The sequence below is a fragment of the Colias eurytheme genome, chromosome 23, assembly GCF_061535395.1.
Source record: "Colias eurytheme isolate Ceu_HAF_F1 chromosome 23, ilColEury1 Martin Lab GWU primary, whole genome shotgun sequence".
NCBI classification, from domain to species: Eukaryota; Metazoa; Arthropoda; class Insecta; order Lepidoptera; family Pieridae; genus Colias; species Colias eurytheme.
This window is the reverse complement of record NC_143002.1, coordinates 8,124,933-8,143,770: the sequence shown is the minus strand read 5'-3', so window position 1 is coordinate 8,143,770 and position 18,838 is coordinate 8,124,933. Positions and strand designations below refer to the sequence as shown.

The window sequence follows — 18,838 nt, the reverse complement described above, 5'->3', positions numbered from 1 at the left end:
AATTAATATTCTTATTGCTTATTGGACCTACCAATATTCGTATTATTTTTCTACAGACGGTATTAAACAGAAACTTTCTACTTATAGTGGTTACAAAAGTACCTTATTCCGCAATAAATATCAATGCACCGAATGAATATTGAATGAATTAAACTTGTATTTACGTCTTGGGTGGTCAAACATTCAAATCATGAATGTCCCAAGTATTCGTCGCGACAATTAAATCACAAGGCGGACCATTTGTGTCCTGTCTCCCGGCCCACGCTTCAGTCCTGTCGTATGCAATACGGGCGCGCCTTTTCAATAGAAACAGTGTTAAAATTAGAATTTCCGTTTGGCATTTCTTAGATGAAATGCATTCAGTGCGTTTGATGAACGACTTCGGTGTTATAGTGCTTAGTGTTCGTTTATTTTTGTGCGCAGTTTTTTGTTGACTCATAGCTAGGTATATGAGTTTATTGTTCAAAGTGGGAACAATTAACGCTTTTATTAATCGAAAATACAAAATTGAGGTTCTCGTATGTTTTTTTCGCTTGTGTAATTTGTTTTTTTTTTTATTTTTTTCATAATTATTTGATGCGATGTTATCCTAATCTTAAAATTTTAAATGTTTTTCAAATTTCTTTAATTAAATTCTAATTTAAATATCTCAATTTACTGAGACCTTACTTAAGTGCAACTTAAGAGCGCGTATTTTGTTTTATCATTATGGATCATTATCCACGATAAAGAATATTCCAATTCTTATAAAAATATCCGTACAAAAATATTCCAGATCAACAGGTAACAACTTTAAACATAGGTAACTATCGTAAACAAAAAGCGTAAACATTGGACCAAGTGACTCACGATGACGTAGTTTTCATTATCATATCACAACCTCAAGCATACGTTAGTTGCAATCCGTCGCCGAACGGTATTTGTCGTGCTACTCAATACGAATTATACACCTATATATTGCTTTTAGAACATTTGTTTCCATAATAACGTATCGTCAAGGCTGTTTTTATCAAGTGAACGCGAGTGACACACTCCAATAGTGCCGCATAAATAACGCGTATATTTTCCTTAACGGCGAGAACAAAGGGAATTTATTATTTGCGAATTTATTTAGCGCTTTCCGGCTCAGCCTTTTGATTCTACACACGTGTGTGGTGCATATGTGAAAACGAGACGATGCGAGTGAGCGCAGCGCGCATATAAAAAAAACAAATGCAAAAATGATTAAAAGGAACGGTGATAATGTATGTGCGATCGCGTCGAACAATAATCAGTGTCAAGGCGGACGGAGTTCTGTCTCGCTCTGTCCCAACGCGGCTACGAGGATCCCGCGAGCCACTGCTGGCAGGATGACGCAGCCTGACGCGCACACAAACAGCAAGGAAGCGAATATCGCGCTGTCAACTTACGTCGAAAAGTGGAAAAACAGATACGAGGACGCTGAGAGGAAGCACAAAGCCTACCTGCTCAAGTCCGAAAAAGGTCGGTACTATTCATTTCGGTGCGGAAATCTTTAGTGTTCCCACTTTTTGTTGTCTGAACTGCGCATGCTCTGCCAGCCTTCTGGGTCGTGCTTATAAACTAAAGTACGAATGGCAGGTCTAGATTCGTATTTGTTGGATTATGATAGGATCAAGGATGACCTGTTGCGTACGCATAATGTATTTAAAACTTTTAACATAATATTCCTACCAGATGTTATTTTCCTTATAAAAACTGAACTATCAATTTCGTATAAAAATGATTAAATTATTTATTTTCCGATGACTATTAAAGGAATGTAATAAATTATATTTCCTGTTAATATAACAATGCCTATATACCTAATTAAACGTAAAATTGAAAATGAATTTATTTTTCATTTTGGTGGGTAGATAAATTAATACCCAATTTTTAAATAATTTTAACATCGCACATCACTATTTTTAGTTTACAAAATTGAACGTCAAACTAAATGTCATTTTCAAACAAATATTTTGTACTTATGTCTTAGGTAATTATTTAAAAAAAAATCGTATTTTTAGAGCAATCTCAATAATTATTAGTTATTTATTATGATTATATTTTTATAATGTGTGGCTCTTATTATGTTCCTAAATATAACATTTTTGAAATAAATTAAAAAGTTTTATCACAACTTCTGTTTACTTCTCATTTATAAATCGCAACATGGAGGTAAACAAATATTACATTAATTTTGTATTAATAAAGCGTGATTTAGTTATTCTGAGAAGCAAATTAGTTACTAATGCGTTAAATTCGTAATTGTTTTGTGAGTAATGATTTCATAAGAAACAATGGGATAAGTATTTTTTATCAAAAATAAGAATAACAAAGAATGTGCTTTTCATATTATAAAAAAAAACGTAGCCAGTGTCACTCTAAATACATAAGAAATTGTTTGGTTAGGTTGACTAAAATACTTACAAAAATACTAAGGAAAATTTTACAATTTACTCCAACAATGCAATGTTACGATGAATCAAGTGCTCTGAAACATGAAAATTTTCATTACAAGTTTTGAGTCACCGATTTAAATTAGTCTGTTTCCTTTGAATTATGTCTTGTGGTTTAAATAATACAATTTACTGCCATTTCACTCTGAAAACTTGGATTAGTCAGATGTTTTTAGTGTAGCGAGCATATTTGTGTAAAGCAAAATAGAACATTTAAATAAATAAATACAGTAAATTTGAAACATTATTTGTACAATGTTACTTCATTCTAATAGCTTATAGACCTATTTCCTTTTAAATATTACTACAATACTTGACTGAGATGAACAAATTCGATCCAGACATTCATACATGATAAAATAACAAATTGAAATAGCGATTCTTTTAAATCTATAAATGAATAATCTAAATTATGCATAAAACAAACAAATTGCTAAGAATTAACTTCAAAACAACTCATTGTAACGGCTGACAGAGATAATAACTTCAAGTAGATTTCCTCACTCAAAGATAGGTTTATCTGATTATAGCAATGTAGATAAATAATGAATTCTTAATATTGCATTACATGTTACATTATAGCTGTATTTAGATATAAATGTTATAAGAACTAGTCATGTGTAATATTATTTGTATTATGTATTACTTGTATTACTCATCTTGCGTAAATTTTTTAATTAATGTCTGATTTAATTCATTTATCTTTATTGTGTTATTAATCTTTACACTTCTTTATTAAGTGTATGTATCAGTAACACAGAATTATTTTAAAATGGTTACCAAACATGAATAAAAAAATTAATGTTTTATAATAAACGCAGGGCAGGTTATTTATGTTTTGTTTTGTAGATAAAGCGTTTAATCATAAAATAAATTCATAAGTCTAAAATTTTCTTATCAGCCATTGTTCTAATTTAAATGAGTGTAGAATATGTTATTGATAAAATATATTGATATCTACGCTTCAAGAAACAAGTGGGTGTTGTTTACAATCAAAATGTTTTGGAATCAACATGTGTGACATTTACTTAGAAAACAATTTTATTAACTTAAAGGCAGTCCTCATACATATAGATTTATGATTTTCATAAGAAATTTAAATATTACAAGATAGATAATGATCTTTCATCATATGAACTTAATAACTTAGGTTCTATAAATAAGTACCTAATTATTAAATAGATTACAAAACTGAATACCTATTACAATCTGCTTGTTTATAATTGTTCAAACATGTATAGCGGAGTTAGTATGAAATGTTAAACATCTTGGCAAATGGCAATCACTAGGCATATTTATATTATCTAAATGAATGTTAATGACTCCTAATGACTGCACTAATTAGGTAAACATGTGCTAGTTTCCCTTGTTTTAAGTGGTGCTAATGTAAAACTAACATTACAATGTTTTTAAATACAAAGTTATGAAAGTTATCACTGTCTAATTTTAATTCATAAATTATTGCTGTCTTATTTTGTTGCTATTTTGACTAAAATATTGGACGGCTGTACATGAATTATATGTTAAACAAGTGACAAGTACTGTTAATTAATGCTTCTTCTTATTTTGTTCAAAAGTTGAGATAATCTCAGCTATAGAAAAAGGAAGAAGTAAGTAGTTACATATAATTCTACCATATTTTGTGTAATGTGTTTCATAATTTTTATATGGCAAACCAATTTTGATACTTAATTCGTTTTTTATTTAAAACTGGTGCTCATGTAACTTGTTATTTAAACTTTACAGTTCTAACCAGCACTTTAATTTATCATGTAGTTCTTACTCCATACTTTATTAGCATCTCTTGTTGTCGGTTTTCTTATGAACATTTGCTTTCAATAATACATATTCAATTAACTTTACCTACGCGAGAAGTCGCTTTTTTTTTCAAAACAAATGTATATTTTGTAAAAAAATGCGTAATTCTAAAAAAAATCCTACAGCACGCAGAGAACACGATGACCTGCAACGGCGGTACAACATACTCGTTGAGGAGCGGAACCACCTGGACAGCGAGCTGGGCGACCGGGAGCGCGAGCTGAACAAGCTGCGGCTGGTCTCCGAGAAGCTGTTCCAGGAGTACCAGCAGCTGAAGAACCAGCATGAGATCGACGCGGGGGTTATGCACAAGTGAGTGCTCTATGATTTTGTTCTAAACTAGGTCGGGTTGATCCAAGAATATTAATTTCAATTAAAAAAAAAGAAAAGTGACTCGGTAGAAATATAGTTTCTGATGGTCAAAGATTTTTAAAATCCATTTATAAGCGATTATAGGTTTTTGAGTTTATTCGGAACATAAAAAAATACCTACAACAAATAAAATCATTCTTATTAGTATTTTTGTAGATAAAAAGGAGACAAAGATACGTGTGTTTGTATATACAATTGAATTAAAAAACAGCTGAAGAAAGTTTTTACCTACAACCTAAAACATGATTATCGATTATGAAATATTTTTTTGCATTGAAATTGAAAATCATGTTTTATCATACTTGCCTCGACACCCTCTACAGATAGGATTATTTTCAAATCCCACCTACTGGATGCGATTATCGTTGCCATGATAACGGTTTCTAAACAGTATGTGTTGCGCAATTTTTTTATTGTAATTCGTTAGTCGCCATGGCAACCGTTTTGGCACCCTGTGTTGGCACCTGGAGTACTCTAATTAAGGAATAAAAAATGTAAGAATAGTTTTCTTATTATTGTATTTTTAAGTTGATTCTCAAAATAAAGATCTTTTCTAGTATAAATAACTCTTACCCTTACTTAAATTAAGAATTAAGATTCACACTTCAATGGTCGAGATTTGAAGACCAAAAAATAAAATTGCAAAGTGTAAAAATTAAATTGCGAATTTGCGAATATTATACTCCTTATTCAACTGATCATAATTTTTATGAAATCTCCTATAATTAGAAACTGATTGCAACGGAACAACGTTACAAATTGCATTAAAAATGTACTAGATCCTCAATTAAAGTGGGAGGGAACCGTGGGCGATGTAATTTGATGTGACGTCAGCGACTGAGAGCCATCTAGAGTTGTGATGATAAGTCTCTGTATTCCTAACTTGTATAAGTTCCATTATTTCGAATTTGCGGGTATTTTGGCCCGTTGTTACAGGAAAAGATAGAGTAGGTATATTCTGCAGAATAAGTTCATATTTTAATCAAATTTTTAGTAATTTGCAAGTTGAAGGATATTTAAGGCAAAATTTTAACATCTTTTTTTGGCAGTCGCTTTAATTTCAAAGCAATTTTTCTGATTGTGTTTTTTACAGCGTGGTTGAGTATGCAATTAAACTTACATTAAATTACGAAACATTACGTAGCCAGTAGCTAGTTGTTGCGTTATTATCACTTTATGTTGTTGCAATTCTCCAACTGCGCCAAAAGGAGGGTAGGTGTTTCTAGTGAACTCACAGACGCATCAAAAGTTTTCCAATCCTAAATTACTTGTTTAACATAAACGTTTATTATTTATATCGCGTTATTTACCATTTCCTATATACGCAATGACGTAAAAGATCAAATAAATCAGCAATCTCTACGAAGAGGACACCGAGGCGTGATGGGAATAATGAATATTTGTAAACGTCATTATTTAATTTAACATGCATTCAATTAGAGGAAGCATGCATATTCAAACCGCTGGCTGATATAAGCGGTTAGCTGTTTTGTTCTTAATTCAGAGTAAAGCTTTGTACGGGATAAGACGGTGCAATCATGTAAGTTGGCTTTTCCCTTTAATAGATTTCTTTATTAATTGAATCACTGCGTAAAGTTGAATTACTGCGGACTCTTTTCGCCTGATAGATACTATAGAAAGTTCCAATAAGAGCTTTATATCCAAGTCATTTCACTTATACAAAACTAGCAGTGCTCCTCGGTTTTATACGCATTGTTCCGCTCCAAGCGGTCTTAGCGTGATCATATAGGTAATATAGCCGATAAATGGGCGGCGAGTATATACTCGATAAATAGGCTATCTACACTGAAATAATTTTTCAAATTGCATCAGGAGTTCCCGATATTAACGCGTTCAAGCAACGGAGCTTTAGTAATATAGATATGCTAAAATTATTATTAAACTTGATTAAAGAGTTGCTGGCGTGCCTAAAATCATCTCTTGCTATTTCTAACGTAGCACAAACAAAAATTTGTAGACTTATGAAGGTACTTACGAAAGTTTTTTGCCTATACCTTTATTCGCGGGTGAATCCACGGGCTGTAACTAATAGTTAAACATATAGTTAAAAATCAATTAATTGGCACAGTGACGTATTAGTTCCGAGGCCCAGATATCGGATAGAAAGCTCATAAGCATATGTCAGTAACGCAATATAATAAATTATACCAAAAATATGTTAATTCGGTCACATTTTCACTATTTTGACTATAACTTGTTTTTCACTACTCCCTCACGAACGTGGCATATGATTTTTAATATGTCCTAAAATTGTAATTATAATTCATAATTGCAATTATAATTCAATGCCCGGTTGTAATTAGTGTGATTAATTTTTAATATGTGTCCTAATTGTAATTATAAATTAGTGTGCGTTTAAATTATATTTAGGGTGATGGATTTTTAAATGTTATAATATTGTGTCACAGTATTTGTGTTTGTGATTAAGTAATAATATGTGTTCGTTATGTATAAATGATGATGTTATATTTACGTTTATTAAATACTGCATGTAAGTATTTGTTTGTGGTCAATCCAAGAACTCGAGATGCGTATAAATTTATTCTTGGATTTATTTACATTGCATCGTTGTTTTTATTATAAACACAACTTGGCTTTGTTTGCAATTTTATACCTTTGGAGTTTGGATACTTTTTTCCTTTTATTATTTTTCGGGAATATATATTTTGAGTGTTGTCTCATTTCTTTATAATTAAAGTGATTTTTTTAAATTCCGATTCTGTTAAAAATTGAGTAGCTGTTTTTGTTATTATATTTTTACGAGTACCCAACTAAAAAAAGTATTTAAATAAACTCATTTATTCAGGGAAAATTTAATTTCCTTAGTGGGTAGAAAAGTGAAATGATCTATGAAACTTTTTCGTTATACAACTACTTAATTTTTATTAAAGTGAAACTTTTATTACATCGTCTCAAACTGTTTGCTCTGTGTAGCGCATGTCGCGTGTATCGCGGCTGCCGAGTAGGTAGGACCGTCACGCGACATGCGCTACACAAAGCAGTGTTCGGAACCGTTCGAACAGTTTCACTTTTACCGTGATTTCATAAAACCACACAACATTTTTTTCAAAATTTCATATTATCATTGGTGATCTCATAATTCTACGGTGTATTTTTCAGCAGCAAACTGTCAATTAATTTTATGGGAACAGATTAATTTTCCATTTAACTAATACAAATTTTCTCATCATTTCCAGGGTGATGCAACAGGCGGGAGAATGGTACAAACAAAATAAACAGTTGAAGAGACGAAGCACAGCGTTGTTGCACGCGCTGCCATCTACCGTGGATATTGATCTCACTGATGCCAATGATAGTTGTAAGTATCAATTTTTTGAAAAAGAACCTTTATTTTATGTGATTATGGTTGAAATTTGTTTAGGTGATCAATAAGCTTCAAACACGTTAATGGATTCCAAAAAAACAAACTAAATATCATTTCACGAAGGTTTTTATCTCGGTTTAAGTTCATGATTTTTTTAAATGCATTTCTGTCATATTTGTTCTATTATATTTATTGAATGCTTTGAGAGTTCTGTATCCATCTACACTTGGATGCAATAAATTTCATTTTAACTTAATAAGTTAAAAAATGTTTACCTACTCGGCAGCCGCGATACACGCGACATGCGCTACACAGACCAAAAAGTTTGAGACGATGTAATAAAAGTTTCACTTTAAAATTGACTTATACAAAATCAATTGATGAAAATCACAATATACAACAATTTTTCTACACAGCATCAGAAGCAAGTACAAATGAAGAGGTAGAATTCCTCAAGCGCACAGTGAGCGAACTATCGGAACAGATCGCAACACTACAGACGGAGGCTAGTGCGGCGAAACTGCACGAATTCGAGGCGCACGAAGTTAACGTGCAATTGACACAGGTAATCTTAATATATATAAATCTCGTGTCACAATGTTTGTCCTCAATGGACTCCTAAACCACTTAACCAATTATAATAAAATTCGCACACCATGTGCAGTTCGATCCAACTTGAGAGATAGGATAGTTTAAACATGTAGGTACCACGGGCGAAGCCGGGGCGGACCGCTAGCTAGTCTAGCAAAATTGCGTTTTCAACAAGTTATTTGACAATTTTTTCCCGGCTAATGAAATGATAAACTGAATTTTTTTTTCTTGTTTATCAATTAGTGTTATATACGCAATGCGCGTGAATTTTTTCACATTTATAAAGTTACTTTATGTTACCTTAATCAGGCCTTCAAGATAAGTCTCTTTCCCCCAAAGACATTTCGAGCTAAGTTTGTGCACTCACTACGTTGCAACCGATTACAATTTACACAATCTGATCAGCGCATTATTATCCTTATATAGTCGTTATTAAAAACTGCTGAATACAATTGCCGAAAAACTTATGATTTTCTTAATTAGAACGTTATAAATTCATTAAATTTCCCATTTTTTGCCTTACAAAATCTATTGATAAATACTGCTAAAAGTTATTTTTTCCATTAATTTATTCGAGTTGGTTGAAGACCAATGAGTATTAATCCTTTAAAAAAATTTTTTTTTTAATTTTGATAATTCTTTAAATATTAAAAAAATATTTAAAATAATTAGGAAAAATCCTAGCGAATTTCTTTAGTCGCGCTCCTTGGGCCGGAGCGTTCTGACGTGTGCTCTACGCTCGATTTTCCTTCATACCGAAGTGAAAGTTGCTCTACTTCATTAAATTTAATATTTTTGTTAATTGATTATTTTTATCTTAGTTTTGTGCAAATATTCGTATTTTTAAACATTTGATTTCGATATGGAAAATAAACGAAAAAAATACGCGTGTTACTACTAGAAAAAAAATTATCTTCGAACATAAAGTTAATGAAACCAAATAGATTGCAAAGGTGATTGGCAACAATTTCTTTATTTTACGGGGTGTCAGTAAAGGGATGTATATTTCTTTAAAACTAAAGTAAGCTCATAAATTTTCTTATAATATAATTTTTTTGAAGTTCCAAAAATGTTTATTTTTCGTTTGAGAAATACGAAATATAATATAAACTTGTATTGAGAACTTGAACTTCCCAAGTTCATCCGGGGAAATCCCCATACGGGGAAAATGATTTGTTTACTCCAAAATTAATCCGAGGTGTTTTAATTTTTTCTTCTAGTCATTTTCAACGTAGCGGCATGTTGTTTGATTATTAATTTTGTAACTTAAATACAGGATGTTGGTTTTATATTCTGATCTTACAGACGCGCTGACAAATTTAGTCCGCCATTTCTAGTTTAGTCTACCAACTCTAAGTACCAATATTAAAACGAATGGATTATCATCACATTATCAAAACGCAGATGTAATGGAAGATCACAATAACATAGAAAATTCAATGGGTGTTGAGAACTAAACAAACAGAAGTAACAGAGACGCGAAGAATAAAAAAAGAGGACGAAAACGATAATTCGTTGATGCTTTCCCTTTTCGACGTATTGTTAGGGTACATCACCAATCTGCAAAAAACAAAACTGATGATTCCCAATTGCTGATTAAAAATGAAAAACAAATAATCGACAACAGTGGTGAAAATTTGCTGATCACAATGAAACATCCTTCAGTGGTAGCAGATTTACTCATTTCAAATGTATCGGTGAACAGCGTAAAGGAGAGGAGGACAGGAAAACATTATGAATGCGGATGGTGGATTATATACAGGGTGTAATCGATAAGTATGTGCAGGCGATTATGACGTTATTATTGCAGGTATCAAAAAACTTAAAACTGATATCGAAATTACTTTACCTAATGAGCAAAATGACAATAATAACTTTTTAAAAGTATAACGAGAAATATCTAAAAAATTTACTTTATACACTCCCATATCAAAAAGGGAAAATGGGACTAGTAGAAGTTAAATGTCTAATTCCGGCAAAAGATATGAATGCGGAAGATGCGGTTAAAAAAAATTTAATATTTGAAATACAATGCAAAAAATAACACTTTTGTCATAGATAAGAATCATGACTATTTTTTCTAAATTCAGGGACAACTAAACGTTGCAGAAGCAGAAGTCTGCTTATTTGCTGTTTGGACTGGAGTGAATAATTCGTTAAAAATAGAATATATAAAAAAAGTATGTAACGTTTAGGCAAAATAAAATGATGGACCATTATCAAGATTTTACATAAATTGCCTACTGTCAGAATTGATTGATTCGAGACTTCAGCATTCGATGCCCATCAAGGACCCATCCTATATCATTCAAGCGATTGAAAAAAAAGAGATAAATCCAGTGCAACCGATAAAGCATCAGAATGCTAGCAAAAGATTTATTAGGTTTATCAATATAAATCTATATATTACACATAATGTAATAAATCTGTAGAAGACGCGAAGACTGACATCCGCGCGGACGGAGTCGCGGGCGGAAGCTAGTCAGAAATAAATATCTTTTGTTTTCATTTGCGTATTTTTCTATTTCATAATTTTTTAAACACAAACATTACATTTTTTTTATTATATACAAAATTTGTTTATCCGTTTTATTAGTTAAGCTGAACAACTTTCACTAAGAAACTTAGGTCGAAAAAAATGTATAGAGTTCATTTTGTATGGAAAGCTTATTTTTTTTTATATTTCGTCCTTTCTTTGTCAAAGTTGATCAGTTATATAAACATGAAGTTGAAGATATCAATAGAAAATATTCGCAAATTTTGTGTACTGATAAAAAAAAAATCACCCGGTGTAATTTTCACGGAAATTGTTTCAAATTGTCATTTTTGGTACTTATTACGAATATTAAATTATGCATACGAATGATTTAATTTTTAAAAATTAAGTGGAGCAACTTTCCCTTAGTACATTTGTATTATTTACATATAGGATGACAGGATGCATTTGTTTGCACTACTAGACCAAGCCCTTAATGTTGTTTTTTATTTAGGGTGGAAGTTAAAAGGTTTTTGGAAAGGTTAGGTGTGTGATTTGGAAGATTTTATTGGTGTTATTTTTGTCTTGGTAGTTGATATTTGAAATTTTGTTCAAAGGGTGTTCCACAAAGTTCTATGTTAGGTCCTTTGCTATATTTTCTAAGTTATGTAAATGACTTTTCGAACTAATAGTAAATTTCTTATTGAAAAAGGATGCGTTCTTATTTCTGATGATTAAATAATCAATATTTATCGATAATTTCCAGGAATTAGAAGTGGAAAAAGAGAAATGTGCACAACAAGCGAAGGAATTAGAAGATTTGCGGCGACAGCTAGAGAGACACAACCGGGTGTCCAAATTGTTAATGGATGAGGTGACGTCACTCAAGGAGAATGCAGACAAGGACAGACAAATGGCTGAGACGTATGTATTGATATTTGTAATGAAAATAAATTAAATGTGTTCCTTGTTAATGGGGGTTAGGCGGTCAGCGAAAATTCAGCTATTCGGGCCTGAGGTAAGCGGTGAGGGGGTCCGCGTTTAGTATGGAATCAACGTGCTCGAAACTAAAAATCGTAAGCGCCATTCACATTTTTATCAAAAAGTGAATGAAAATATTTAGTATTTTCTAAATCTAAAACAGTCACGAAATCGAGAAGGTAAATACCTATGTATTTATGATTTTATACGAATTATTATCGTAAAATACGGTTGTTATGTGAGCATTTATATGATATTTTAGAGGTAACTACAGGAATTTTTTTTATCGAGCAAAATTTTTCCAATCGTGTTTTGGAAACAGTCATCCCATCACACATACGTTCTGTAATACATATAAGACATTTCAGTGCGAAAAAACTTCAATATTTTCAGTTATAGCTCATAGAAAACAGTCCATTTTTCCGTTTTCACCTACTAATGGCCCTTAAATGAGTTCTCGCTCGAAGCAAACTTGATATTTATCTTCTTTTTCTTGATTACTATACTATACTATTTAATTCTGTAATTGCTTTTAGTTTTGCAAGGTATTTTGTTTTATTTTCTGAACTATTTTTTTTAACCAAATATTAGTTAGCTGTACATGCTGGGTGGAACTGAACAATTTTATAGTTTAGGGTATTTTTTTTAGTAATGGATAAATTTTCATTTTTGATAATATATTTTTTGTTATTTCCAGGTACAAGCACGAAGCGCGCGACGCCAAAAAGCGCGCAACAGTGCTCGCGCACCAGAGCGCGCTACTGATGGGCGAGCTGGAGCTCGACGAGCGGCTCGGGCTGCTGCTCGGCGAGCTCGACAGCCTGCGAGCCGCGCTCGACTGCCAGGCGAACAGACACCGCGATCAGATTGAGCTACTGCAGGTGATCATTTTTGAAGTGAAAACTTCTTTAGCGGCGTTGAGCACTTTTTCTGTAATGGGTATAAAATGTTAAACTCGCGTCAGGACACGTGACCTGATCGAAAAAGCGTAAGACGGATACCATTCCAAAAAAAATATAATGTCAAACATGCTCAACCTAACCATGTTCTACGAAAAACGATAATCACAAATCTAAAATAATAAAATTACTTTAAGTCAATTTGATTTATGTTGTCAATCGTTGCGTATCCTTACGTAAAAATGCGGGACATTTATAGCCTGATCGTGCGGGGTGAGGTAAGTGTTTAATTTTGGCGGGCGGCGGAGAGTGTCCGTTCTGTAGCGTTTAGCTACTATTATGTATTCTGTGGTTCCGGCCCACAAAAAGAACAAAACGAACCTTATAGAATCACTACGTTGCCTCCTCGTTGTCTATCTGTTGTCAAAAAAATGACTTCTATGTCATCGCAATCTATACTAATACATTATAAAGCTGAAGAGTTTTTGTTTGTTTGAACGCGCTAATCTCGGGAACTACTGGTCCGATTTGAAAAATTCTTTCGGTGTTAGATAGCCCATTTATCGAGGAAGGTTATAGGCTATATATTATCATCACGCTACGACCAACAGGAGTGGAGTCACGGGGGTGAAACCGCGCAAAGCAGCTAGTCAAAATATACAGCCGTTTGTGCTACAAATTTACGCAAACCGCGCGAATCCGACTCGCCCTTGGCCGGTTTTTTAATTTCCTCACGACTTTAGCTTTTCGCCGGATTCGTATCCCGCCTCGTGATCAAATGTTTCCTGTTCTTTCAACATTCTTTAAAATTTTCTCATGATCATTTTTAGGTATGATGACTTTTTAATTGAAAAAAATCCTCTAGATTTTTATGAATTTTTAATCCGTACTCAACGTATCACTAAACTATAAGTCCCTTTCAACTTAGTATATCGACGCTGGGACAAATCTAGTGGGCTTGTTCAAATCTGTGATATTTAAAAATTTAAAGTGTTTTAAATTACATTATGTAACCATCATTTAACGCATCTCGATAATAGAAATAACCTAACAAAATAATATTTTCAGCTAAAACTATCAGAAAAACACGAAGACACAGACATACTCCTATGGGAGGAGAAGATAAAGCTAGCAGAAGAAGATGCACAGAAAGCGGTCGAAAGGGCGGAAAGGGCTGAAAGGAAATTGATGGAGTTTGAAAAGAGAATGAAGAATGAGCCCAGAAATACGCTCAAGTCGAGAATTAGTTACTTTGAGAGTGGGGGGAAGGGAGAGAAGAAACAGGAAATTAAAGAAGTTGTTGGTAAGTATATGGTTACGGGAATTTAGAATCTGAAATGAGTAGCTGAAAAAAGTAGTGTTGTGGAAACACTTGGCGAATATTATACAAAATAGATTGGCTAGTTTTATAATTAACCTGTTTAATGTGTTCTTATTAAAAGAAGTTGAAATGAACAGCTTATTTTATGCCAGTAATGTTCAAAGTAAGAAAACGCCTATAAAAGCGCGAGCAGAGTATTTCTTCGGACTATTTTTGCCAAACATAGCAATAATATTTTTGGTGTTCAATGTTATAATTACACTTTACATTTACAGAACCAGCACCACCCACCCCACCACCTACTCAAACTATCCAACCTCCCTCTCCAACCGCTATTTCCCCTCCTCCCCCTGCTCCCGCACCCCCAACTCCCCCCACACCCCCTCCCCCTCCCCCTCCCCCCTGTCTCCCCCCTCCCCCTCCCCCACCACCCCCTGCGCCAGTGGTGTTCGAGGGAAATGTGGAGGGTGATATGGCGAAACTATTGGCTAGCAAGTCGGGAACGTTGAAAAAGACGAAGCAGAATGGAGGTAGGTTTGGTTTTTGGTTTTAGCTAATGAGGGTAGTTTCGAATTTTTTTTTTAATTTTACCCAGAATATATTGCAAGATTTCACTGTCTATTATATTTTAAACAAACAGAAAATGAAATTTGCACAAAAAATTATTATGAACAGGCTTTTTTTTTTCAAATGTTAAACATTAATTTGTTTCAGGATATTTCTTATAGCTTTGCGCCCTTTTACTTTAATTGTTTTTTCTAGATCTATATCTACACTAATATTATAAAACTTTGTTTGTTTGTTTGATTGTAATGAATAGGCTCATAAACTACTGGACCGATTTTGATGAAATTTGGCACAGATAATCTTTAGACCCTGAGAAAGAACATAGGCTACCTTTTATTGCGCAATATGTACCACGGGCGAAGCCAGGGCGGGCCGCTAGTTAAATAGAAATTTACTATTTAGTTAGCGTTAGCTACTATTAGTATTCTGTGATTTAATATAGCAATATTTCAATATTCCAGTGACATTCTGAAAACAAATCTAACTTTTCAATAATCACTACAAAACTACACTTAACAAGCAATAAATTAAAAAATAATATTTGCAGGCGGTGCAATAGACGCAATAGTGGACCAAATAAAAGGTGGTAAATTCCACTTAAAGTCAACAGATCGCACTATAGAGAAGAAACAAACAGACGATCAGCCTGAAGCCGTGAAGGAAATGCTGCAAATACTCGGCACTTTGAGAAAACGGAGAGGACACAGGCCCAGTGTGATCAGTGATGAAGCTTAGTGTTGGTGATCATTTGTGATGTGGTGATGAAGATATAGAAATGTTAGAGAATGGTGAAGATATGGTTTTAAAGGATGTGTTTTTAAATGTGTGGTGAAGCAATGGTTTTTGGGCATTTGATGGACTTAAAATGGTGTAAAATGTGCATAATCATGATTTTGTAGTGATTTTTTTGGATATTTTGTTTATTTTGTCTGACGGTTCATCAACCGGTCATGTAACAACAGTTATGTAATATTTGGACAATTTTTGTAGTTATAAATGAAGGCAAATAACTACGGGAAAAGGTCACCTATGTTGTTGTAAGATTAGCCAATATTCACTAGGTAACATAACAGTGGATAAATCAAGTTTTAAATCCGTCAAATGTCTATAAATACTCGGTTTTTCAAAATGCCTATTTCTTGCGGGTACAGAAAGATTCAAGATGCGTCAATTAGAATGGAAGTTTGTAAAGTGTTAAGGAAAAATGTGTCAATCAAAATGGGTGATAAAGTATTTGTTTTTATAAATAAGATTTTGATTTATTAAATAATAGTTAGAGTTCGCGGCTTCACTCGCGTGATTCCTACATAAGGAGTATTCTATGTGCTAATCCAGATTTTATCTCTACAAAATTTAAAAGAGATATTTTATATTTTCGAAGCAATCTTCGCAAGTGTAGATTTACACAAATTCTTATATTTATAAGACCTTTATATTCTACTAATATAATAATTGATATTGTATTTGTTGACAAAATATGAAGCACATAATAAATATAATATTTGCCATTAGAATTATTCTGCACAAAATAGTTGAAATAATATTTAATAGATTCAGAAAGACATCGATTTTATAGTTGGAAATAATATGTCGTATCTCCTTTTAGTTTATAAAATTTATCAATAAATGGTGGATATCCTTTTTAACGAAAAGATGTTATCTTTAAGATTCCTAGGTTTAAGTATATGAGCTTATTGTCACCTTAGTGCTTATGTTTTGTGCCTTATTGTAAAGATAGTTAATAAATAATAATATAAAAAATATTAAAGATTATGTGATAAAATATAGTCAATCAAAATAATGGTTGCCTGTAAAGTCGGTTTTACGGGCGAAGATTTTACGTGACAACGTCTTTTTCTCGATCATAGTTGAGTGGGAGAGAGACGCAAGGCATTCGGCGGGCCTCTCTCTCGTTCGGTGACTCATCGTAACGTTACCGAGCGTTACACTTTTTCATAAGTGACTCCCAGTCGCAACCTAATTTAAGACGTTGTCACGTCAAAACTTATATTGTGATCTGAATACTCTTATATACATTGAATTTATAATTAATGATAATAATATTATTATATAAGTAGTTGTAATTTTTAATGATTATTTTCGGATAATTTTGTATTTTATGACTGATATGGTTTTCAATTTAAATATATTGTATGCGTATTACAAATACATAATAGTTACATTGTGAATTATAATTATGCTTTGAATCACTCAAACTTAAGAGAAATGTTATTTTAGATTAAACTAAATTTTTGTGAAATTAGAATTTTAAGTTCACCTTTGCACTTGACAAGTTACCCTGTAGTGCCATCGACTTTTGTGTTTAAGTTTAATAAAATATTATTATTTAAGCGTTGTTTTATTTTATTCGTACCATAAATCATCGACACACACTTTCCGAATGATATCTGATAAATAAGACTTATTTTCATGACAATTTTTGTTACACTACTTACTGTAATTTAATGCATAATATGTATTTACTTAAAAAAAATTGGGTTGCACCATGTTACTACAGCAATAACAAACATTTTAAAGTAACGGTTAGGGAAAATATCAATTGCATCCTTTTAAAAATTTTATAGATATAGATGTTGTCACAATTTTAACACTAACGCTATTTAAAGTTAACGTTAAATAACTGTCAGTAGCGTCAATAAAAAATGGGATATTATTTGACTTGAGACTGATAAAATATGCTAAAAACATACGCTGGTACAACCCATTTCACCTTCACTGTAAAAGTCACCAACTATAATTAATTATTTGGTTCACTAGCAAATGTTGCAAATTTTACAATCATCGCAGTTCTTGACAGTGCAAGACAATTTTAATCTCGATGTTTAAGATCCAATCATAATAAAAAGTTAAGTTCTTGTTGAGTTATTGACCTACTTCAGAGGCAATCACAATTAAAATAATTATCTCTTGTATCGTTTATTTACAAAGTCTAGAATTAAATTGATTGTTATGACTAAAATCGATTCCGGAATCGAAGTCATAATTTTATTATTTAACACAAATTCTTACATCTTCTAAAACCAAATTAATAGCCGATTAGGTAATTTTGGCTGCTGGAAAAGTTAAACGTCATAAAAGAAAATATTTATATGAAGCAAAGAAACAATACTCATATGATCACGAATTCATTTTATTATCCTATAATATTATAAATGCTCAAGAATTCTGTATGTTTGTCTCTTCACTCCTAAATTACAGAACCGACTAATGGATGAAATTTGGCACAAAAATTATATTTCTTGGCGCCAAATTGAATGATTTATCCCGGAAATCCAACAGAAACAGACAAAGCAGAAATAGTATTTATGTAGATTATTATTTCTAACGAATTATTTCAAAATAAATCAAAGGTAGAAACAATTTTTTATATTTATTGATACATACACAGCAATATTCATAATAGCAAAATTAACTGAGCAGTAATCAAAGTCTTTAGAATAATATTTTTCTCGGCGACTCCCGAAAATCTTCTTACAATGAGCCTATCGTCTTCCATTTTGCTGTAAAATAAAAGATAAAAACTGCACTAATTCAGTAACCAACTACTTTAGCAATAACAACGAGTAACGGTCAGGGAAAATTTCTCATGTTTCTGCATGTCTCATTTTCCATAGGTAGATTAACGGCACGTAAGGAAATTAATTCTTATAGAAAATGAAATCTATGTAACTACATACCATTTATTTTAAAAGGCCATTAGGAAAATTTTTATAATCGGAAAATTACGGATCGAAATTTTCCGATTATTATTGGAAATTTGTAATAATTGGTATGTCGATTTATTATTGGAAAAAAGAGTTGTTTTTTTTTGTGAGTGTAAGGTTTTCTGAGCAAACCATTTTTATATTTATAAATAAATGAATTATGTGGTTAAAAATGTAGATTGATACTGATTCCATGAAAAATGCAGTTTCAGTGTATGTCTATTACTAATATTATAAAGAGGATAGGTTTCTAATTATGTATGTATGTATGGTTTTCACGCATAAA

The 18,838-nt window shown here is 32.2% G+C and overlaps 1 protein-coding gene across 1 annotated transcript; it reads left to right on the top strand.

Annotated features, from left to right (window-relative positions):
• The first annotated feature begins 831 nt into the window (after nucleotides 1–831).
• LOC149898422 (uncharacterized) lies at nucleotides 832–15,649 on the top strand. The gene is made up of 9 exons (XM_090115437.1): nucleotides 832–1,482; nucleotides 4,400–4,586; nucleotides 7,865–7,986; nucleotides 8,409–8,557; nucleotides 11,826–11,983; nucleotides 12,738–12,921; nucleotides 14,008–14,242; nucleotides 14,536–14,790; nucleotides 15,375–15,649. The coding sequence occupies exons 1-9, from the start codon at nucleotides 1,221–1,223 to the stop codon at nucleotides 15,560–15,562; spliced, it is 1,740 nt and encodes a 579-aa protein (XP_089971563.1). The 5' UTR covers nucleotides 832–1,220; the 3' UTR covers nucleotides 15,563–15,649.
• The last annotated feature ends 3,189 nt before the right edge of the window (nucleotides 15,650–18,838 follow it).